Below are 24,276 nucleotides of genomic sequence, written 5' to 3' on the forward strand. Positions count from 1 at the left end.
CGCGAGCGAATAGCCCCCGTGAGCCCCACAGCCAACATGGATCTTCGTTACCTCGTCTGAACGTTTCCTCGGTAGGACCAGGGAGCTCTGGCGTTAAAAATGCGCTTCCAGCTTTCGGTTCCAGCAGAGGAGCCGGACGGCAGCGCCGGCTAGAAAGCATCTGCTGCAAAATGTCCAAATCCACGCCACCCGGGACAGCCACGGGGGGGACCACATGCCCCAGCTGTCGTCCCATCACCCACACCATTCCTCTTGAAGCTCTGGGGCTCTCTCTGGATTGTGCCCGTGTTTGCAGAAGTGCGCACGGAGATGGGTCTTCCCAAGAGATTTTTTTTTTTTTGGTTGTTGTGTTTTTTGTTTTTATATATATATATATATATAAATTTATTTTTGTATGTTTTATATATATATTTTCTACGTTTTTATGTATATTTATATATATGAATATATATATTTTCTACATATATATATATTTTTTTATTGGAGTTCAATGTTCAATGGACTGTTTTGGCTTTATTTCGTTCCCCTGTCTGCACGGCGAGCAGCAGCGTCTGCGTGATGTTGCATCTGGGTGCTCTGTGCTGATTTACGCTCCCATTCTCCCGCGGTGGCTCCCTTCGACGCCTTGCCATCGTAGGCGCTGACGAGGAGCGGGCATCTCTGGGGCAGTAGCTCCACGCGGCCCTCACGCCACCCTCCCCGCCCCCAGCCCCCGAGGAAAAGGTCGCGGGGCCGAGGGCTGCGAACATTTTAATGGCTTTGATCTGCATTGTCCGACTGTGTGAAGGACGCTTTTCTGAACCCGATGTACCACTTTGATGTGGTGCTGTTTTCGCGCCGATAAGGTAAGAGAATACTTTGCGCTGATGGAGGGAGTCAGATTTGGGCCTGAAATGGGTTTTCTGCGTAACAGCGAGATGGGACCTAGCGATGCCGCCTGGTGGTCGGGTACTCACCTTTCCTGAAAGATGCCATCTGTCTGGAGCGAGAATGGGCTGGGCCACGCGGGTTCCCCGAGGGACGCGGCCGTGGTGGTGGCAGGTGTTAACGAGCTGGCATAAGGGACTTGGTCCCTCGGAGCGCGCTCGCTGAAGCCATCGCCACCGCCGGCGGTGGCACTGGGAACAGAAGGGACCTTTCTTCAGGCTCGGCGGCCCAGGCCCCTCGGTGCAGCTGCTCAGGAGAGGCCCAGAGCCTCGCCGCCTCCGCTGACCATGCTCAGGACGCTGAGGCTGGCGCTGCTGGCTCTGGTCAGCGTGGCGGGCCCGAGCCAGGCCAGCGGCTTCACAGGTGAGGGCTCGGGGCTCACGTGGGTGATGCTGGAGGAGCAGGGATCTCCCGGGGAGCAGGTCTCCGGAGGACGGTGGGCCTGCAAAGGAGCGTCTGCTTTGAGAGGCGACATCTGTTCCGTCTTGCCAGACCTTCTGGCAGCCACCAAAGAGGTGGTGTGTGTGCGCCTCTGGGTCAGCTGGGGGCCGGGGGAGTTCGCGTGCAGGTTCTGAGGCGGAGGGGCCTGCAACTCTGAATTTCTGCCCGTGGTGTGGGTGCGGCAGGCCCGCAGGCCCTGCAGACTGCTCCGAGTCTCAGAGCCTTGGAGGGGGACCCAGAGCGGTCAGGGAGGCCCCCCTCTGGCCACACGGCCGGCAGCAGCCCGAATTTCCACCCTGATGATCCTTGCCAGGGCCCCTGGCTCGAACCTGCTTCCCCTGCCAGGCAGGCTGGGGATGGTGAAGTGGGCTCTCACGGCCAGCTACCCTCCCCCCCTTGGGGTCCACCAGCCCCAGCATCCTCCTCGGTAAATGAAGGTGAAAAGTGGCCGGCAGGGCAGTGAGGGACCCAGTGAGGGCGCCTGCCCAGAGCCTTTGCCGGGCACCTGTTCCTGCAGAGAGCATGTCTGGTTTCCGAAGCCCCGGGTTGCGGAGAATGGAGGTTGCAAACTTTCACAAACAATCATTTCCCTCTGAACTCTGTCTTACTCAGTTGAGAATTCAAACACATCCACTCCGTTTCTACGCTCGACTTCGTTTTGGCACTGTTTTTTTTTTTTTTTAATTTAATTTAATTTTTTAAAATAAATTAATTTTTATTTTTGTTCGATTTACCAACATACAGAATAACACCCAGTGCTCATCCCGTCAAGTGTCTCCTTCAGTGCCCGTCACCCATTCACCCCCACCCCCCGCCCTCCTCCCCTTCCACCACCCCTAGTTCGTTTCCCAGAGTTAGGAGTCTTTATGTTCTGTCTCCCTTTCTGATATCTCCCACACATTTCTTCTCCCTTCCCTTCTATTCCCTTTCACTATTATTCATATTCCCCAAATGAATGAGAACATACACTGTTTGTCCTTCTCCGATTGACTTACTTCACTCAGCATAATACCCTCCAGTTCCATCCACGTTGAAGCAAATGGTGGGTATTTGTCGTTTCTAATGGCTCAGTAATATTCGTTTTGGCACTGGTTTAAAGTTTTTTCACCCGCTGCCAAATTTTGGTTCGTGATTTCTTTTGCTCGATTTTCCCTGCAAGATGGGTAACGTGTGAACCCCAGAGCTCAGTGGCAGAGAGGACGGGAGCATCGAGAAGCTGGAGCTGTCAGGAACCCCTCGCCGTGCCGTGGGGACTCGGGGGCAGAGGGTCGGGGTTGTGTCAGGGTTACACAGCTCCTTGGCCTCGTGGACCAGGTGTTGCTTTTGCAGGCAGAGCTTCATTTCCTTAATTCCAGGGCATAGTTAGTATTTGACAGATGACAACTCTCTCTCTCTCTGTGTCTCTCATGAATAAATAAAATCTTAAAAAAAAAAAAAAAAGAAAGAAAAGGGGATCCCTGGGTGGCTCAGTGGTTTAGCACAATCTTCAGCCCAGAGCGTGATCCTAGAGTCCCGGGATCGAGTCCCACATTGGGCTCCCTGCATGGAGCCTGCTTTTCCCTCTGCCTGTGTCTCTGCCTCTCTCTCTCTCTGTGTCCCTCATGAATAAATAAATACAATCTTAGAAAAAAGAAAGACAGATGACAAAATGGGGTCACCAGGAGGGCATGAAACATGCTCAGAGTCACAGAGCTGGGATTAGGGGAAGCTGGTGTGAATGAGGATCTTCTGACCCCAGGACCACGCTCACTGCAGGGCTTTCTCTCCCGTGTCTGAGACCAGAACCCAGGAGCCCCGGCTCCCGCGCTGATGGGTCTTGGAAGGATTTGCAGGATGGGAGGTTCTGCTGTAAGGTTTCTCCTCTGGGCTCTGCTAAGAAGCCAGGCGTGGAGAGGACCCGGTGGCTTCTGGAGGAACGCAAAAATCAAAATGAGACAAACATCCCAGAGTTTCAGAGGAAGAGTGTGTGTGTGTGTGTGTGTGTGTGTGTGTGTGTGTGTGTGTGTAGCGTGCACGCACTTTTGATGCAAGAGGGCTCTGCTGATGCTCCGCTGGGACCTCGTCATGATCGGTTGGAGACAGCGGCTCTCTGGAGCCTGGGAAATGTACCTTCGCTAGTGGTTAGCATCTCCTCTTAGGATACGATGCAAAACAAACTCTGGAGCCACCTTGCCAAATTCTCAGTGCGGGAAGCCTTGGCTTGGACAAGGCTGTTGGACGCTGTCACACGTCACGTCTCCTGTCCCTCACCCAAGGGATATCCAAGCTCCAGGCCGTTTCCCTGGGCTGGGAAGCTGGTTTCTGCTGCCCCACCCCAAGCACAAGGGCCTCCCCACTCCTCGCCCCAGCTCCCCTTTGGGGAGAGGGGGCAGCAGGCTGCTGCGTGGCTGCCTCCCAGTCAGCACCGTGGGTGTAGCTCTGGGCTGGGCTTGCTCTGGTGCTGGGGTTCGGCCCCGGGTTCTGCCCAGAGCAAGGCTGCGGGCCCCCTCCTCAACCTGGGCTGGAGGGCTGGCTCGGCTCCGCTTCTCCCTGGGGGTCATCAGCCCCCAGAGTCTCGCTTTCTGCACCCTCGTGGGATGCCGTGAAGCCCAGGGAGGGAGTCTGGGGGCGCCGTCCTGGTGCTGGCGATGCCGACGATTTCTGCTGCCAACACAAAGCTCCTGTCCCCGAGGGGTACACGCTCGGGACAGTTTCCTAAAGCCTCGGCTCACAGGTCAGGCATCTGAGAGCGTAAAGGGCAGTCAGGCCGCCCCTTCATCCTGCCCCGAGAGCCCACAGTGCGGGGCCCAAGGCCGGTGCGGAGTCTTGGCTCCCTGGGGCTGCCTTGACGAGGCTCCAAGCCCTGGAGATTTTCCTCCCAGCTCTGGGACCAGGAGCCGGAGGTCAGGGTGTGAGCAGGGCTGGCTCCCCCCACTCTGTGACGGGGCATCTGCTCCATCCTCTGCCCTGGCGTCTGGGGGTCTGCAGACAGGCTCGGCGCTCCTTGGCTAGTAGACGTATCTCTCCAATGTCCGCCTGCGTCTTCCCGTGACCTCCTCCACGTGTGTGCATGTCTGTCTCTGTGTCCAGATTCCCCCTTTTGTAAGGACACCTGTCATGATGGATTGGAGCCACCCAGTGCGGCGTAGCCCCATCTTAACCAATTAGGTCTGCAGACACCCCTTCCCAGGACTTGAGCACATGGATTTTGGAGGGGTGGGTGGGGACACGATTCGGCCCATAGCAGTCCCTGCTACACGAGGCAACAGAGGCTCCACGGGCAGATGGGACGCCCCAGGACCCAGGCTGGTGAAGGGAGGGGGTGCCCGGGGGTCCTGAGAACCCAGTGATCGTATAACGAAGGGACAGGGGCCGTGGGCGTCTGTGCACAGCAACCGGGCTCCAGGTGAGAGACGCAGAGACGGAGCGGGCAGGTGGGTGTCACACGCTGAGCTTCACCACCTGGGAACGTCTCCTGTGTGCTTGGGCCGCTGCTTATTTATGTTGAACCTCATTCCGAAAAAGGCCGCCCTTGCCATCTGAGCCTGGCACGCAGCAGCCCTTATTGAGGGGACGGTGGCGTACTCGTTTCACATGTGAGGCCCTCGAGGCTCGTGGAGATTCAGAGGCAAGCACAGGATTCTCCAGCCTGCAGAATTGGGGGACACAGGTCAGGGAATGGGGACCTGAGCCCCAGATGTCTAGTCCCTACTGTTTGTGTCTGCAGAGAGCACTTTTGAGCGTGCAGGGTCCCCATTTACACCTGACTTGCCTGAGTTCACGCAATCACCTGACTTCTCTGTGGGCTGGTGGGAAGACTCCCGGGGTGCAGGGGGTGCAGGGGGTGCAGGGGCAGGAGGTCTTGTCTCCCCTGCTCTTGCAGAAGTGGAGGACTGGTCCAGAACCCCTTCTATCCATTTGATTTCGGCTTTTTCTCCTTGGTTGTTTCCTCCATCTCTCCTCCCCACACCCCCAACCACCCCGTAGAAAAAGGCCTTTCCTTGCTGAGCTTCCAACTGTGCAACTACAGCGTGACCCAAACCGTCCAGAAGGTGGAGGCTGTCCAGACGTCGCACGTGACCCACGCTCCCTGCGGCGGGTGGATCCCGTGGAGGCGATGCCCCAAGACCGTGTACAGAACCCAGTACCTGGCCGTGGAGGTCCCCGTGTCCAGGAACGTGACCGACTGCTGTGCGGGTTACGAGCAGCTGGGCCTCTACTGCGTCCTGCGTGAGTCCGGGGCGGCCGGCGGGTAGGTGGGGGGGCCCCTCCCCTGCCCTCTCCCCAGGACCCCTGAAGGGACTCAGCACAGGCCCTGTTCGCACCCCTTAGCCCTCCTGCAACAGGCTAGAGCGTGCACGAGGAAGGCCAGGAGGGCCTGTCCAAGCACAGGCCACCGGCCTACCCCCAGGTCTCGGAACCAGCGGGTCCGGGGGGAGTACAAGTTCCCCCCTGGTGCTGATGCTCTGGGGGCCCCCCTTTGAGAACTTCCACTCTCGAGCAGCCGCTCTCAGGCCTGCCTGCATCCTCAAGGTCCCTGGGCAGCTTTAAAAATGCTAATGCCTGGATCCCATCCTCAGAGAAGGTGATAGAATTGGTCTGGGGCACAGCTGGGGCATTGGGACTTTTTTTTTTTTTTTAAACTCTTGAGTGATTTGAACGTGTAGCTGAGGTTGAGAACCAGCATTGCAACCTCTCCTATATTGGCAGCCGACCGTTTCCTTTTAAAGCTGTAGTGGAATGAGTGTTTCCTTCACCCGAAATCCTAATCTGAGCCCCCACTGTGTGAAAGGAAGGGAAATCCTCCTCTCGGCACCCCCTAACTGCCCAGGGGCCCCCAGGTCCCCTTCCTTCCTCGGGGCTGTTTGGAGGATGCTTGAGGCAGTTCCCCGGGCGGCCAGGGTGGCTGTGCCCGGGGAAGCGTGAGAGGCCAGGGGGGCTGGGCTTTGGGACATTCAGGGCTCAGCCTCTTGACCTAGAGAGAACTTTCCAGAAGACCTCTTCTAGGGGAAAGGATGCATGTGTGTGCGTGTGGGTGGGGCGGTGGTGGTTAAAGTTGAGTCAACTCCAGATCTAAAATGAGTTTCGGAGCTGTCAGAAGGTGTCCCTGACCCCACCCTGCCGTGCAGGGGAAGTGGGGAGGGTGTGGCTCCCCTGAGTTTCCAGGGGCCGCCCCTAGACAGGAGGGTGCTATCTCCAGAGTGCACAGAGCAGCAATCTGGGGGTCTGGGGGGAGGCATCCCCGGGGCCCAAGGCCAGGATGCTGCACACCTGGGGGGTTGGCGCCCACCCCTCCCAGAGTTTGGTGCAGACTCTGCAGAAAGGCCATGTGGGCTTGGCACACAGAGTCATCCTGAGCGTGTCCTTCTCAGGGCCCCAAAGCCACCTCACAGGGGACAGGGATGGCTGACCCTTCCCATTGACCCCGTTGGGACGGCCACACATGGAGATGACGGGTGAAACGACACCACTATAGCCAAGGCCATCGCCGCCACCGATAAAAACCAGGTAGCTCTGGCTGACCTCAGGGCCTGGTCTCAGCTCGGGGTGGGGGGGGTCCCCACTGGTGCCCTTGGGGGCTCTTGCAGGGTGGGGCTGTGCTAGGGGCTGGGTCTGGGGAGCCCCTTCCTGTGCTGACACTGGTCCCCCCGTCTCTAAGGGCCACATGTGCACAGGAAGCCCTGCCTGGCAGCAGCAGCACATCTCTTCCTGGGGAGTGTGGGGGTCCCCGTGTCAGGGAGGCCTCAGGCCGTAGCATCTTGGTCTGGGGGTTCAGGATTTGGTGGCAGAGGTGGGCGCCACCCTGTCGCATCCATCCTCTCTTCCTACCTGCTTGCTGCTCCTGTGACATCACTTGACCAGGGAGGACCAGAGCGTCCGAGGAGCGCCCCCCCAGGGTCTGAGCCCCACCAGCCCCACCCGCCCCACCGGTGCTGACTGGTGCTTTTCTGTCGGGCGGCTGCCCTGCGGGCTCAACAAGCTAATTCTCCCGGGAGACGGAGGGCTGACGTCCCCTCCTTGTCACCCGCTCCTCATCTTTCTTGCCCTCCACAAGCCAGCTCCCAGGAAGTGCCTCCTGTGGGACCTCAGCCCCACCTCTGAAGCGTTGGCACCTTTAATTAGGGACTCAGCAGGTGTGGGGAGGCCCAGAATGTTCTAGATCCGAGAGTCCCATGGGCAGGGCTTTCTGGGGGACCTGCAGGGAATGGTGAGGCTGTGGAAGGGGGACACACCGGGAGCGAGAAAGGGAGGAGTCCCCTGGAGCTCTCATCAGAGGCCCCTCCGAGGCGGCTGAGCGGGGCAGGGGTCCCCCCTGGGTCTTGGGGGGTCGTTCTAGCAGCTGTGTGGGAGCCCGGCAGGAAGGAGAAGAGGAGGCAGTGGGTCTTCATTGCCCACGTCCTTTATGACAGGCCAGCCGGGCAGGTGCCTGGTCGCCGCCGGCCGGCCCGGAGCATCGCCCTAATGCAGATGGGGTCACAGACGGCAGCGCGGAGTGGGGGGCAGGGGTGTCAGGTGCCTCGACCAATGTGGCACTGACTTGGGCCGCGTCTCTGCCACCCCCGGCCGGATTCAGTTTGTGGCATCTGAGGAAGGGGCGGGGGCGGGGGGGAGGAGCAGCGGTGCAGCGGCAGGGGCACAGAGCCCGGGCCTCTTCCCCAGGAGGGCCCCTGCCCGATGCCAGGGCTGGGGTGACACGCAGCTGCCACCGGGCCGAGCAGGTGGCAGCACCGCCCTCTTCATGCTTGCTCGCCTCCTTTGATCAGAGCTCGAGCGTCTGATCAGAGCCCTTTCAGAGGTGCCTGGTGACAGGCTGGAAGGGAAGTGGGAAGTCTCGGGGGTGCCCCGCGACACCCGCGGGTCGATTTGCGCAGAACGAGGCAGGGCTGGGACCCTGCAGTAGCGGCGGGGACAAGCCTAGGAATGTGGGGGGCGGGCAGGAGGGCAGCAGGTACCCTTCCCTCCGAGTGTGGGGTGACCTGCATCTCGGCGACGGGTTTTCTGGGCCGGGGCCACCGCGAACCCCTCAGACGGGCTGGCTTCTGTCCCCGCCCACTCAGCAACGGGCCTTCTGAAAAAGGGAAGGCAGTTATGGGTACCCATGTGATGTCCTCTGCGCTCTAGATGACTTTTTCCATTTATTTTTTTTTTCAAGTCCAGCGTGGGGGAAACAATGATAAGTCACCCACGACTTTATTTAAATGTATCGTCAACATAATCACAGAAGTGAACGCGCGAGCCTTGCCGAACAGCTGGAAACCTAGAAGAGAACGAAGAGAAATTAGCCGGTCGCCCACTGCCCGCGTATACCCGCGGTCCATATTTTCCCGTGGCCCCTGCTCATGGCAGGCTAGAAAGCCTAGAAAAGGCTTTTTTCTAGAAAAGCCCGGTCGCCCCGGTTGGGATTCTTTGTACCATCCTCTTACCACTTAGCAATTCCCCTGGAACATCCTTCCCGTCAATAGATATGACTTAGCGGCCACATGGCGCCGTGTCGTGGGCATGGAGGTAGTGGCATTTATGAAGCAAGCCCCCCCACCCCCGCAGTGCATCTAGTTGCTCCCAATGTCTCAGGTGGCACAAACACGGCTGTGCATGGTTGGATGATTCACTGGCGATGGATTCTCTGGGTGGGGAGAGTCTTGGCTGATGCCCACCTGCAGGGGTGACACCCCTGGTTTCTGCGGGCTCATCATTCTGGGCAAGCACGAGACCCCTTGGGGCCGGGAGGCTCCCCCCCTCCCCTCCCCTCCCCTCCTACAGATGACCAGGACCCCTATGGGGGGAAGGAGGCAGGGTGGAAACGATTATTCCAGGGCCCCGTCAGATTCCCAGCCCCGGGGACACTTCGGTGCCACGGTCGCGATGGAAACCTCCCTGCTGTCTGGTTGGCCTGTGACCAATCGTGGGTTGCCAGGCACTGGGCAGGCCTGTTGCACTGTTGGTGCCGAGTTCATGGAAGGAGCAGCGGCTTTTTGACTTTCCACCCGGTTGGAACTGTTGACTGCTCCCCTGGGCCCTCGGAGAGTAAGTAGCGGGGTGAGGAGGACGGAGGGGGAGCGCGGGCAGCAGCCGCACTCAGGTGAACGTGACCTTGAGACGTGACCTGTTGCGATTGAGCAATTGTTTCTCGAGGAGCCACTTTTTCTCCATGGCCTGGTTTTTCTTCGCATCTAAGTGCACCTCTCGGTTTGGCCTGGCTGTAGATTTGTAGAGAGGTGGTTCCCATTCTCCCTCCCCGGCTCCCCCGAGGGGAGCGCCTTCGGTTACCCTGGCGCCTTGGTCCCCACGGAGGAACCGACTTTATGCTTCATTTAGAGTTCACTATTTTTTCCCCCCAAGTGTCATTTTTTCCCCCCAAGTGTCATTTTGTTCTGTCCCGGGAGCCCAGGTGACATCTGGTCTCATGTCTCCTTAGCCTCGGGACCCTTGATTTTTAGGATGGGAGGGAAGGAAACGAGCCAGAGGTCGTTGAGCGGTGGCCCTGCAGGGATGCTGGTGTCTGCACCCCAGCGACGGTCTCGGGCTACACCACAGGCCCATGCTCCATGTCCCCAGAGCCAGGCCCAGCGTGGCAACGTCGCTGGGACCTCAGACTCCAGAATGGGCACCTGCATGTCTGGGACGTGGCGGGGGAGCCACAGACAGCGTGGAAAGGACAGCGGTACCCAGGGGGACTTTCAAGCCCTCGCTCAGCAGTGTGGGTCAGGCAGCGAGCGGTTGGTGGCCTGGCTCCCCCAGAAGAGCGATGCAGACTCTCCCCCTCGGGGCACTTCCGGCTTTCTCTTCCCCTCCTTGGCTGGCACAGCTACCCTGGGTGATGTGCTCCCGCACAAGGACCTCCCCCCCTTCTTTCTGTCTGTGGAGCATTCTGTGGAGACCGTGGGGGGACCCAGACTGTCCCCAGGACTGCAGCCCCTCCACTTCCCTTCCACATGGGACCCCACGCATCTCCCTCCCCACTCTCGAGGGACGTTTGCAGAGGGTGGTCACCTGCTGGCCTCTTCTGCATTCCCTGGAGTCTGGAGGGCCCGGAACTGCACTTCCAGAGGTCCTGGGGGGGGGGGGGCTTTAGATGAATCTAGACAGAGCTGTGCCCGGGCTTGCCTGACACCCAAGGTAGCTGGAGTGCTCGTCTCCGGGGTGGGTGACAGGAAGGCTGCGGATGACACAGGCCCTTCCTCGGACACCTGCACTGGGGCCTCACCTTCCTTGGGCCCCTCCCTGCTGCCCCCAGTTGCCTCGAGCTCTCAGCTGCGGGGCTCCCTTTGTCCCCGGCTGCCCTGAGCCCAGCTGCACCTCTGGGCGTGTAACCGCTCAGGCTGCCACAGGTCCTGCTGCAGGAGCACCCCCAGCAGAGCGCCCCTGCCTTGAGGGCAGCATCCTGGCCTCCCCAGGGTCAAGTTCTCCCTGCTTTCGAGCTTTCCATCACCCTAAGCGCCAGCACCGAGACTCCTGGCCAGGTCCCCCTGAGGGCACGTATTCTTCTGGTAGCTTTGCTGCATCTCAGTCTCCAAAAAGCCGTTTTCTTCAAAAGCCCCCCATGTCTCTCCCACTCCTGGGGTAGTTCTGTAGGTCTATGTGCATACTGGCTCTGCCCCCTGGAATCTAAGTGTCCTGAAGGCAGGGACTTTGCCTCTGGCCTGCTGCTGAATCCTGGGCGCCTGGCACTTGCCTGATGCACAGTAGGTTCTCTGTAAATATTGAATGAGTGAGTGAATGAATGAGTGAGACACGGAGCAGCAAGGGGGTCTCTGGGGGGTGGAGCCCCTGCACCTGGCCTAGAAAGAAGGGGACACCCAGCCCCCCAGCTCACACTGTCTCCTCCCAGGAAAGATGGTCAGACTATATTAAAGTCAGAGCAAATGGCTCTGGATGGTTGCTCTGTAGGACGTGGTGAGGCGATGTCCAGCCCGGACACGGCCCTTGGGCAGGTCATGCTGCGTGTCTCCAGGAACCACAGGTGGCATCCAGTGTCGGGAGTGCCCGAAGCAGTGCTTGTGGCCGGCATCTCTGACTGTTGATCTCTTTCCCCCCAGCCCTGAATCGGTCCAGGGAGTTTGCCTCGAGACCTGGAGTCTGCCCGGAGGTGGGGTCAGAAGCACCTGTGTCACCATGCATGCTGGACATCGACTGCCCCGGGCTTTGGAAGTGCTGCCCCTCATCCCGGGGCCACCACTGCGTGGCTCCTGCTCCCCGAGGTAGGGTTGAAGCCCCGGTCTGAGTGAAGGTTGGGGCGGAGTGGGTTTCCAGAAGCAGCAGCAGCTCCGACTCACAGAGAGCCTGCAGCCGTGTGCATGGGCACGTTCCACTCCTGGGCAATGTCTTTGTCCGAATCTGGCCCCTGAAATCTCAGGGGGGCGGAGAGCTCCCAGGTGCCCTGAGGAAGGAAGAGAGTCTTGGAAGAGCAGGGACTCCAACCTCCCAAGTGTGCCCGGGGAAGCCCAGGGGCTCTGGCTGGTGCTGGTTGGAAGCCGAGCTGCGTCACAGCAGGGAGATGTGAAGTTGGTGACTGGTGGCCCTGCAGGACCACAGGGACCAAGGTCATTCTCAGGGCACGGGTTTGGCAGGTCTGTGGCCTGGCCCTCACGACATACCTGATAGGTCTGAAAAGTTCTGCTCTTTTTTTTTTTTTTAAAGATTTTATTTATTTATTCATGAGAGACAGAGAGAGAGGCAGAGACCCAGGCAGAGGGAGAAGCAGGCTCCATGCAGGGAGCCTGATTGATGTGGGACTCCGTCCCGGGACCCCAGGGTCACGCCCTGGGCCAAAAGCAGATGCTCAACCACTGAGCCACCCAGGTGCCCCTGAAAAGTTCTGCTCTTGACCGTGGGCTGCCCCCAGGAGAACGGGTCGGTCAAGGTTCAGAACTAGGGAAATATATGATAAATAATGTGTATATATCATATGGGATCTATGTCACAACGTTACAGCATCCGTAGAGTATATATCGTATTAATACAGGATGAAGTAACAGGATACACGGTGTAAAATATCACATTACGTATAATGTGAATCAATTATACTCCTACACTATATACATTATCGTCTAAGTTATTTATAACGTATCCAGTATTATCTAGGGATGGTATACACGGTAATATGCTGTACAGTGTATGTAGGGTTATATACTTTGGGGTGTAAGAGAAATGAGGGGTGTCCCATGCTGTCCCTGGTGGCAGATTTATGTGGGCCTCCGTGGGCCCCAGCCTGTCCTGGGCCTGTAGCTCATCAGGATGTGCCCTCGTGCAGCTCCAGAGAGGAACCCGGTGACCTTCTGGTACAATGTGACTGTCCTGGTGAAAATGGACTTCAAGTTGCTTAAGGAAGTGGACCCCCGACTCCTGGATCACATGCGGCTTCTGCACTCCATGGTAGGTGAGGCAGGGGGTGGCGGATGCGGGGAGCCTGGTCCGGCCTCCTTTCCAGGGCAGGTCCCCCAGGGCTGGTATAGGTGCAGACCCTGGGTGGGGATCCAGGGTGGGGGAAGTTCCACAAGTGACCCCAAAATGCCTGACTCTGAACCAAATGTGAATTCTTTTTTTTTTTTTTAATGATTTTTATTTATTCATGAGAGATGCAGAGAGAGGCAGAGACACAGGCAGAGGGAGAAGCAGGCTCCATGCAGGGAGCCCGATGTGGGACTCGATCCCAGGACCCCGGGGTCACAGCCTGAGCCAGTCAGACACTCAACCACCAAGCCACTGGTGTCCCCCAAATGTGAATTCTTAATTAAAAAAAAAAGACAGCTCTAAAGAGGTGTGATTTATGTGCAATAAAATGCACACCCGGCAGTATGCAGCTTGTTCTGAGGCAGAGGCGATGTCAGCTACCCCCTCACCGCTTAGAGCACGGAACCCTCGATCTTTTAGCTTAAATCAAAGCGTGCCCCAGTGTAGACGCCTCAGCTCCAGAGCTGTGCCCTCACTAACCTCACTCAAGGTCGCTGAGGTCCTCGCTCCCGCTCGGTGGAATTCTGCAGGCATCCTGGTAAGCGCTGGGCGGGGACGCGTCCATGAGGGTCCTCGGCCTGTCATCACAGGGTTCCCCCAGGGTCCTGCTTTCCACGCACATGAAGCCAGGAACACGTCCCACTGTGATAACCAAAAATGTGTCTAGATGTGGCTGCGCGTCCCCTGAGGGGTGACCCGGGTCCTGGTGAAGAGGCCCCCGTGGGGGGCACAGCTCGTCCTTGCTGCCACTTGCGGAGCCTCCTCACCGGGAACCCTCGCCCGCAGCTGCTGGCGCCACCGTCCTGGGAGCCTTGGGGTGGCCCGGGCACGGCTCCTGGTCACCGCAGGGCGGCTTTCCCAGGGTGACAGTCCCAGGTCAGGGTCACTTCCTGGGCGAGCGACCCGTGCAGCCGCCCTATGGATACAAGGGCCTCACCCTCGGCTTAATGCTCAGTTGCTGCCTCTTGAAATGTGCAATAATTTTTGAACAAGGGGCCCCACGTCTCCCTTCTGCATCGAGCCAGGCCCATGACGTGGCCGGTCCCACCTGACCTTTAGGGCCCATCGACACTCCCCATCTGTAGCTGGGGATCACGGTGTCGGTCACCGAATGGGGTCCCTTGCTGGTGTTTGGACCAGCCGGCAGGGGCAGCCCCAGGACGGATGGCACTCCCACTCACCTTGCTCTGGGCTGCCCACCTAGACAGCTATTCCAAGGCGTCACCTCCACCAGGAAGCCTCCTTAACTGTCCCAACTGCAAGTGATTTTTGTCTCTTTGTGGCTTCTTGAGGGGCTGGGGCAGCCCAGTTGGCCAGGGGAAGCCAGGCTGCTTGGCAAATCCCGACACTGCCACTCATCCCCGTGTGACCCTGGGCGAGTCACCTCTCTGTGCCTCAGTTACCTCCGGTAAATAGGAGTAATCCTCGTCTCACCTGGGACAGGGCTTTGAGGGCTCGGCAGTTCACGTCGCGAGCTTACAGCCGTGCTGACAATGCAGGTTCCCAGAGGCGGTCGTTGGTGTTTTATTTATTTATTTTTTTTTTTAAATTTTTTTTAATTTATGATAGTCACACACACACACACAGAGAGAGAGAGAGAGGCAGAGACACAGGCAGAGGGAGAAGCAGGCTCCATGCACTGGGAGCCCGACGTGGGATTCGATCCCGGGTCTCCAGGATCGCACCCTGGGCCAAAGGCAGGCGCCAAACCGCTGCGCCACCCAGGGATCCCGGTCGTTGGTGTTTTAAATATTACTGTCCCGGGTCACCCCTTTCCCTGTCGGGTGCTCCAGGCAGACTGTTACCACCCACAGGGGTCCTGTCTCCCATGGGTGACTCAGGGATCCCCACGTGGTGCCCTGTTCTGGCTCCCGCCTGACGAGCCCTGTGTCCCCCGTGAGGGCGTGTCAGGGCTGCTGGGGCGCCCCCCCCAAACCGCCCTTCTGCGCCCCCAGGGAGGCTTGGCTGGCAGGGCCTGCTCCCGTGCCACCCATCTTCCCGGCGATCGTGTGACCAACGTGGTCCTGGGGTCTGGAGGCCGGAGGACTGGGAAAGCAAACGTGCAGGAAATGAGGAAAGGGATCTTTAAGCCTCAAAAGCATGATGGGAAGCAAACCCAGGCGTGCCCAATAGGAGACTGTGCCTGACCCCATCTACGTCTACCTCCGGGTGAGGGGGACCCGGGGTCCTGGGGCGGCCCTGACGCAGCCCCACAGGCGGGAGGCTCGCACGGCGGCCCCTTCTGGAGGCCGCGAGTCTGGACGCAAGTGCAGGCAGGGCCACCCCAGCCGACAGCCGCAAGGGAAGGGTCCGTCCCAGGCCCCTGTCCCGGGCCTGTCATGTCTGTGTGTCCAGAGTTCTTTGTGGAAGGACAACGGTCGTCCCGGTCCCGGGCCCACCCCAGTGACCGCATCATAACTAACGACGTCTACAACGACCCTATGTCCAAACAAGGTCACATTCCGGCGTTCTGGGGTTAGGACTTCGACACGGGTTTTTTTTTTTTTTTTTTTTTTTTTTTGAGGGACCCCCGTTTAACACCCGACACCTGTCTGCAAAAGTATTTAGGATCTGGTTGGCAGGGCTTTTACCGGGATGATGACAGATAGAGAACCATTGCAGAAGGTCTTTTCTGCGGAGCGGGGCGGTGTGTGTGTGCACGCGCGTGTGCGCACAGTCTTTACTCCTCTGGGCTGCAGTCTCCCCGTCCGTGTGACGGGTGTCCGTCCACCGAGGGACGCTCTGACTCTGGCTTCGCAGGTCACCAGCGCCTTGCAGCCGCTGCGCCCCGCCGTCCACCCCGTGCAGTCAGCCAGCGGGGACGCCGCCACCACCGTGTCATGGCTGCTGCTGGGCCTGCCGCGGCTGGTGCCCGTGGCCACCGTCTCCGTCATGCTGGACGAGGTCGTGAAGCGCGTCTATGAAGTGATCAACATCCAGGTGCAAGGTACTGCTCCTTCCCTCCGTCCTCCCCTGTGTGGGGGGAATGGGGGGGGCTGCAGGACGGACGGTCCAGCGGGTGAGGGGAGGCCTGACCTTTCTTTAGCTCATTCTGGCCCAAACCAAGTTTAAACTCTGAGCTCCAAGGTGAAGGATTTTTTTTAATTTTTTTTATTTTTTAATTTTTTTAAATTTTTATTTATTTATGATAGTCACAGAGAGAGAGAGAGGCAGAGACACAGGCAGAGGGAGAAGCAGGCTCCATGCACCGGGAGCCCGACGTGGGATTCGATCCCGGGTCTCCAGGATCGCGCCCTGGGCCAAAGGCAGGCGCCAAACCGCTGCGCCACCCAGGGATCCCTGAAGGATTTTTTTTTAAAAAGAGATTTTATTTATTTATCTTAAAGCGAGCAGGTGCACGAGTGGGGGGAAGGGCAGAGGAGAGATTCTTTAGGCCGACTCCCCGCTGAGCGTGCAGCCTGACCTGGGGCTCGATCTCACGACCCCAAGATCATGACCTGAGCTGAAACCAAGAGTCGGACGCTTACGTGCCCCCAGAAGGGTTTGCACCGACATCGCCCTTCCCTTCGCTGGCCCCCTCGTGTCTCCTCCACACCCTTCCACCCAAGTGCTGGTGAGCAGGTCCCAGAACAACTGAACCGCAGCCTGTTTCTTCAGTTCTTGGCTCCCTGACCTTCCCTCTTGCCATTTCCCACCTTTGCCAAGGACACCCTTGGCCCTAGGAGGCCCGGTTAGTAGCACAGCCACAAAATTGTGCTAAACACACAGAAGTAGTCTTGTTTCTAGAAGAAATCACCTGGTCTCCTTCTTAGGGGTGGGAGTGGGGGGGTCTTTGCCGGGGGTCAGCAAACGTTTTCTGAAATGGGCCACACAGTAAATATTTTTGGCTGTGGGCTGCACGGCCTCTGTCTCAACAGCTCGGCTGTGCCCTTGTGGCCTGAGAGCAGCCGTGGATGGCGTGGGAGCGGAAGGCTGGGCTCCATCCGTGGAACGTTCTTGCCCATGGCGGGAGGCACCTGCTGCCTCCTGGGCTGAGGGACAGTCGGTCTCTCTTGCTGCTGGAGAGTCTGTGACCGCAAAGGTCATGCATAAAAAAAGGGTGTGCCAGGGTCTGGAGACCAGCTAAAGCTCTGGGGATTGCATGCCACTGCCTTCAAATCCGCAGCTGTTCCTGAAGACCAGACTGAGCCGTGCCAACAACCGAAGGGGCTGTCCTGTCTGTTCTGATGAGGCTCCCCCCCACCCCCACCCCGGTCAGAGACCATGAGAATGCACCAGTAGTGAGCAAGTCCAGTTTATGACTCAAGGCCATGAGAGAGACAGAGGGGGGGGGGGGAGAATGGACCAGCAGGGGAGCCCGGGCCATCTGGTGGGGGGTGTTGGAGAGTCTTACTGCAGGACTGTGTGGGGAGTCTAAGGAAGGGGGCCTCTATTCCAGGTTAGACACCCCAGTGAGCATGTGCAATGCTGAGACTGGGTGTCTCGGTAATCTCGTCTAGAAGGAGGGGGAGGCTAGCACGAGGAGAAGCCATAGCTGGTGAAGAGCTAAGTCTCTCATTTCAGCCAGGACGGGGGGTGCTGCTTTGCAGGTGACTCGGTGTCTGTGTTTCCTGCCTGGCCTGGGTAGGTTTGTGACGTGGCCTTGCTTTGTCCCCCTTCATCCCGGTTGCGGAGCAGCCTTGTCTGGGCTGGGGTTCTGCTAGACCATCCGGCTGGCGGGAGAGTGACAGGTCTCTTCTGAACGCCAAGGGGCGGCTCCATTCTCTTTCTGGTCCAGAAGACTGCCCGTCCACAGGCTCTATTCCTAGGCAGGAGTTTCGGACCTCCTCATTTCATGACCCTTCAGACTCGGCACAGCCCCTAAGCAGTTCTTGCTGGTAGCAGCAGCCAACCCCTGCCACTGCTGCCAGGTGCCCATGGTGCGGCAAGGTGAGCACGCCACGTGTCTGGGACTTGGGCCATCTGCGTGGATGAAGGCGCCCGGCCGGCCCAGGGGCTCTCTGAGACAGAAGTTACCCTGGGATCACTGCCCAAGCCACTTCTTCAGCCCTTGGGACACCAGCCTGGAGGTTAATGGGAATGACCAGGTGCTTAGGGCTGTGACGAGTGTCTCACCCACTCCTCTTGTCAATAGATGTTGGCGAATGCTTCCTGGATGATCTCAGTGCCTGCTCCGGAGGGGAGCAGTGTTTGCACATGGAGGGCTCATCCCAGTGCACCTGCCACCCCGAGCTGCCGGCCTTGACTCCCCAGAAGCTGAACCGCACATGTGGAGGTGAGTGATTGGGGCCCCCCTGGTGGGGGAGGCATGGCTGAGGGAACCTTCTCAGCCTAAATGGTCCACAGGCCATCGTGTCTTGCAAAGAGGGTGTTACAGGCTCATGTTCAGAGGAGAGTCATTTCCAGCATCCTGGATCCCCTAGTGGGCTGTTCTTGGGTTCGTCCTTGGGGTTAGTGAATATTTATGTGCCGTCCACCGTGCTGGATGCAGGTAATAGAAACACGTGCAAATAGGTTACAACTTTTGCTCTTGGGAAACTCAGTAGAGAACACAACAGACGCTTGCCAGGCGTGACGTGCAAGGAAGATGCCTGTATAGCTCACTGCTTATGTCTGGACCCTTCCGAGAGTGAAGGGGATGTGATCAATACTTACACCAGGACCACAGTAGTGACCTGGTCTGTCCCTGTGATCCCACAGTCAACCTAGACGACACCGACGAGCAAGAGCCTGGCTCTGGCCCAGGTGGGTCAGGGGAGGTGACAGGTGTATACCGGGTGTGGGGGGTGTGCGTGTGATGGGCTTCTACTGAGCAGTGGCTGCGTTGTGAAAGTGCTGCAGCGTGGGTCTGCGGGGGGCTGGAGTCTGGGGGCCGGAGGGCGGTGTGGAGGGGTGGAATCAAGGCATCCGTTGGAGATGAGAGCCCTGGGGACTTACTGATCAATTCGATGCAGGAGAGGAAGAGGGGGAAGGGGCAGCTCGCCCCCGTCCTGGTTGAACCGCGAATATGTGGTGATTCGCGGGTGAGTCAGGGCTGGTGAGGGTGGTTAGCCTCGTCTTGGATGATAGTAGTTTAAACTGAGGTGGAGGTGGAATCGAGGGTCCGTGCCAGGTGCAGACCAAGTTGGACATTTGGTGCTGGAGCCCCGAGAGGGCTGCGCTACACGCCTAACTCGGGGGGTGTCTGCATCCCAGGGTGGCACTTGGACTACGGGCTTGACTGGGAGAAGGGCGGGGGCCTTGGCTGGGACTCCGTGCAGGTTGGGGTGCTGACGAATTGCCGGGCGAGGCAGGAAGCATGGCAGGAAAGAGCATCCAGCGGTCAAGGAGGAACCATCCTTCTCAGACGTGAACCCCAAGGAGGCTCAGGAGAATGAGGCTGAGCCCCAGGAGGCCTGGACCCCCGGGAGGGCCTTTTGCAAAGACGGGAGTTGCCAAAGCACATTCGTGTGCTGGCGGTCCTCCGAGAGGCTGCCCTTGGAAAGTCCTCTCCGCCTCCCCCATGTCCCCCCCGCCCCAGCTGGGGATGATGGTCGCCTGCAGTTGTTGGGGTGTACGGCTCAGCCTGCAGGGCTGCCTGTCTGTAGGCAGCCGGGCCGCGGGTGCAGCTGGGATGCTGAGTGGAAGATGAGCAGTTGATGGAGGGAGCAGTGAGGGTCAGGTTAGCCTTCATTCATTCATTCATTCATTCGTGCATCCATTCCCATATACAACACACTTTAATGAGTATCTGCTATGTTCCTCGGTGTCCAGGAGCCCTTGCTCCCTTGGTTCCCATTTCAGTGAGGAAGAGGACGCACATGTGGGCAAACACCAAATGTGGGGCAGCGGTTCAGGTGCAAGACAAAGGAGAGTGATGGGCTGGGGGTGTGGCCTCAGAGGTGGTGACTAGGGGAGGCCCCGGGACATGGTGACCTTTGGGTGGAGACCAGAGTACAGTCTTGTCTGAATAACACGCCCCGCAGCGGCCCACCTGCTAACCCAGGGCCTGTGGTTGTCCCTCACGAGGCAGAAGGCACTTTGCGGATGGGATTAGCCAAGGGGCCTGAGCTGGGGGGACAGTGGTGGCTTATTTGAGGGGAGCGGAGGGGGCACAGGCTCTGGGCAGGGCTTTGAAGGTGAAGGGACCACCGGCCACAGAGACTGTGCAGGGCAGAGCCTGAATTCTCCCCAGAAGTCTCCAGAAGGAGCACAGGCCTGCCCACACCTGCATCTTCAACCTCTCACATCCAGAGCCCTAAGAGTGAATTTCTCTTGTTTTGGGGTCATTGGTTACAGAAGCTTCGGAAACTCGCACACAGAGTGAGGTCAGGCCCCAGCAGAGGCGCGTGCGTGATGGGGTCCAGAAGCCAGGAGGCGGTGGGGACGGCATGGCGAGGAGGGGGTTGGGGGTTGGGGACAGGGGGCAGGGCCAGACACAACCCGCCCGGCGCAGGGGGGATAAGGCCACGGGGATTCTTAAGTCTTTATTCCGGAAACTTGTAGACAGATCGAAGCCTAGAGAGGAGTGTGATAAAGGTCCGCTGACCCCCTGGGGACCCCTTTTGCTCCATCTCTGTCCCTATCTGCTGCCCGCCCCCTGCCCCATCCTTCTGAACCCCCTTCAATGTATCACCCCATCTGTCACACTCCAGGATGTGACTCTAGGAGATGAGAGAGAGAGATTTTAAAAAACCCGAGTATCAGATCATATCATCCCTTAAAAACCCCAAACCACAGTTCCTTAAACTCATCAAACATCCAGTCATTTGAAATCTCTCATTTTCCCATCATCATCCTAAGTTTTTGACAGTTTGTTTGAGTTGAAATCTGGGGTTTCCCTACACCTCTCTGGTTCTCCTTGTAATGGCTGGAGGAGTTGGTGCCCCTTCGCCCAGTGGGGTTTCCCATAAGCTGGGATCTGCCTATGGGCATCCAGGGGCCCTAATACCTGCATCCAGGGGCCCTAATACCTGTCCCCATTCTCTGGATTTTCTAACCCACAGTTAGCTCTTCCTTTAATGGGGCTGGATCCTACGCATCTGATGAAGCCAATGGATCCCTTCACAAAATGTTCCCAAGTGCATCAAGTATATGGGACGACAGAGCAATTTGACCATATCAAGACACAGTTATCAAAATCTCATGGCCCCAAATGGTGACACAACCATCCAAAGCCACACTGTCCCCTCCCATCCCTTCGGTCAACTGTCCATTGCTGACATGGCTGCTCTGTCTGCCTGTCAGAAGCCTTCAGAGAAGGGCATGCAGGTGGCATCATGTCCCAGAGACTCCTGCTGGAACCAGGTCCAGTTGCCTACTCCGGCACCATCTTCATAGAAGGTCTTTCCCTGTCACCTTCCTTTCCCTGTGCGCCTCCCGTTAGTGGCCCCAATTTCCCAGAGTACCTGCTTGCAAGCCCTCGTCTCAGTCCTCGCCTGTTTCTGGAGAGCCCAACCTGAGTTTGTACACTATGCACATCTTCACGCATTGATTAAATCATGCAGTTCAGCAGTTGGAGTGATGAGCACAGATGATGCTCAGAGGGGTGCCACATCGTCCTGTGATACGGGACTTCTGTGGTTTCCGCCGGTACCCGGGTCACGAATGAAGCAAAGGTTACATTATATTAGATGTGCATGAAAATAAAGATTCTTCTTCTCATCTATATGCGTGGACCCCTGACGTCTGCCTCTGGTCTCCATCCAGGTTAATAACCCCTAACGCAGAGGCACCTTCAGATTCAGATTCAGATCTGGCCTTTTTTTTTTTGTCAAGGCTCCTTCGTACGCCATAGGTTGCACGTCCTATTTTTCCACAATACGGTGTTGTCTCTGCTCCTGTGGCCTTCGTGGCAGGAGATGAGCAAGCAGGGCTTTGGTGGGACTGCGCTCTGAGTAAGACAGGGCTCTGGAGGGCACACGGGATGACCTGACGCACCTGTGCTCAGGTGTGCTCTGCTGCTGGGTGGAGAACGGACCAGAGGACCAAATCCCATCTCTCCTTCCTTGGTGATGGAATGTGGAGTTTTCTGTGAAGATGTGCCCAGCTGCAAAGGTTATGTTTCTCTCCCTCTTTGCAGGTAGGGTGGCCGTGGGACTCACCTTAGCCGGTGAGATATAGTGGACGCTTCCATGGGAGGTGAGAAGACTGCGTGAGGGTGCTGGCCCTGCTGAGATCAGGGTGGGCACGGCGCTACGATGGCCAAGGCCCGATCACCATCCAAGCCCCATGGTGGCCTTGAGGTTAGACCCTAGGGATGGAGGAACAAAGAGCAGAGAAGGAGCTAGGCCCCAGGTGCCATAGATGTTCTCCATGTGAGGGGTTCACGTGTGGGGTCCGGCCTGCTCCATGTGCAGCAGCTGATCCCACTCTGAGTTGGGGCAGGGCACAAAGCAGGGAGGCAGCAGTTCAGGCAGGGTGCCCGGAGCAGTGGCTGGTGATGGGACAGTGGGCGTGGTGGGGACAGGCACCGGCAGGACAGCAGGGCATGAACATGTTGGGCAGGAGAGGAGGCGTGGACGGCCTCGGCACCTGCTCTCCAGTGGCCCGGCCGAGATGCAGAGACAGCCCACTCCTTGTGGCCACGAAAACTTGGTCTTGTCATTCTGGAACCTGGTTTATTACTCTAACAACTTCTACCGACAGAGGAAGGTGAATGCCCGTCCTAGTGCCCCCAGAAGACTGTTTTTATTTTTGCTAAGTATTTATTTATTTATTTATTTATTTATTTATTTATTTATTTATGCTAGGTTTTTTTTTAATATGCTAGGTTTTTAAATGTTATTTAAATCCTGCTACCAATACAACTTTGCATCCTGCTTTCTTTACTCGCCATTATGTCACATAAAGTTTTCTGTGGGAGCGAATTGGGCTTCATGATAAGGATTTCCGATGGTTGAGTCATAGAGTGGCCCCCCTCAGAGGCAGGCTTGCTTTTCGTGGGGTCACTCACCTGCGGTCAACCGCGTCCTGGAAGCAGATGATCCTGCTTCTGATGTGCGGTCCGGATGTCGACAGTAGCCTAACGCTGTGTCACAGCGGCGCCTCACCTTGTCACATCGGTATTTTTGTTATCTCCTGTCATCATAAGAAGGGTGAGGACAGCGCAATAAGATATTTTGGAGAGAGAGAGAGAGAGAGAGAGACCACATTCACGTAACTTGCATTACAGTGTATTGTTAGAATTGTTCTTTTATTATCAGTTGCCGTTGCTAATCTCTTACTGTGCCTGGTTTAGAAGTTAAATTTTATCTTAGGAATCTATGTGGGGAAACACATGATGTATGAGGGTGTGGTGCTCTCCGTGGCTCGGGCATCTGCTGGGGGCCTTGCGATGTATCCCCCCACGGGTAAGGGCGACCTCTGTCATGACCGGCTACGGCAATGATACGATGCTCTTAGCTACTTTTCTCAAGGGATGGGGGCAGTTAGCTTGCTCCCAACATTTTGCCATGAAAACTAGAACTTTCACTAACATTGTGAAGTGGTTATAGAGCTTATTGTTTTTTTTAATTTTTTTAAAAAATTTATTCATGATAGACATAGAGAGAGAGAGAGGCAGACACACAGGAGGAGGGAGAAGCAGGCTCCATGCCAGGAGCCCGACGTGGGATGCGATCCTGGGACTCCAGGATCGCACCCTGGGCCAAAGGCAGGCGCCAAACCGCTGAGCCACCCAGGGATCCCTATAGAGCTTATTGTTATCACTGAGTGTGAACTAGATGTTTATAAGGGGACAGACCGGCGAGGACCCTCCCTTTGTTCGTAACAATAACACAGCCAAGAGCCGCTCAGCACTTAACTCTCCTGGGCTTTGAATGAGCAGTTTACAGTCTCACCTTATTTAACCCTTAGAACACCCCCAGGATGGGGAGCCCCTGGGTGGCTCAGTGGTTGAGCATCTGCCTTCGAGCCCAGGGTCCCACCCGCATCGGGCTCCCCACAGGGAGCTTGCCTCTCCCTCGGCCTGTGTCTCTGCCTGTGAATAATAAATAAAATCTCAAAATCTCAAAAAAAGAAAAAAACCAAAACAAAACAAAACGCCCCCAGGAGGCATCTGCCCTTACTGTGCTCATTTTCAAAAGAGAAAGTCCCAAGTAAAGGAAGGTCACCAGTCGGTACGAGGTCCCCAAGCTGATTCTATGAGACAGCCCGGTCCCTGTCCATCACCGGAGGTGACCTTTCCCAGCCTCCTCTGGCTGGAGGGCGCCTCCGATTCTGGATTATCTGTTCCTGATCCAGAGCTGGCGCGGGGCCTCCTGCGGGGACTCCCCTGTGGCCATGCCCCTTCTTTCCCACATCCGTGTGCCGGGCTGGGGGTTGACCAGTGCTCTGGAGCAGTGGGGCTTTCTCTTTGCTGGTGCAGAGCGTGACGGGGGTGACGATATCAGGTTCTTATTCGCTGCCTCTTCCCGCTGATGGGGTGGAGGCTGTGAGCTGATGCTGGGACGTGCGGGCTGATCCCCAGCGTCCCTTGAGGAATGGGAGGTGTCCAGGGTCCGTCCTCTCCCACTGGAATCTTCCATCTCACAGCAG

General features: G+C 57.5%; 1 protein-coding gene across 1 annotated transcript in view; it reads left to right on the forward strand.

The window, feature by feature from the left end:
- The first annotated feature begins 1,214 nt into the window (after positions 1 to 1,214).
- Positions 1,215 to 24,276, forward strand: part of UMODL1 (uromodulin like 1) — a 62,344-nt gene continuing 39,282 nt past the window's right edge. The window contains exons 1-6 of the mRNA XM_055313670.1: positions 1,215 to 1,290; positions 5,335 to 5,577; positions 11,385 to 11,546; positions 12,599 to 12,720; positions 15,559 to 15,745; positions 17,894 to 18,034. Coding sequence (XP_055169645.1) covers positions 1,215 to 1,290; positions 5,335 to 5,577; positions 11,385 to 11,546; positions 12,599 to 12,720; positions 15,559 to 15,745; positions 17,894 to 18,034 — 931 coding nt within the window. The remainder of the gene's footprint in view (positions 1,291 to 5,334; positions 5,578 to 11,384; positions 11,547 to 12,598; positions 12,721 to 15,558; positions 15,746 to 17,893; positions 18,035 to 24,276) is intronic.

This window comes from Nyctereutes procyonoides, unplaced genomic scaffold, assembly GCF_905146905.1.
Source record: "Nyctereutes procyonoides isolate TBG_1078 unplaced genomic scaffold, NYPRO_anot_genome, whole genome shotgun sequence".
In the NCBI taxonomy this organism is placed as follows: domain Eukaryota; kingdom Metazoa; phylum Chordata; class Mammalia; order Carnivora; family Canidae; genus Nyctereutes; species Nyctereutes procyonoides.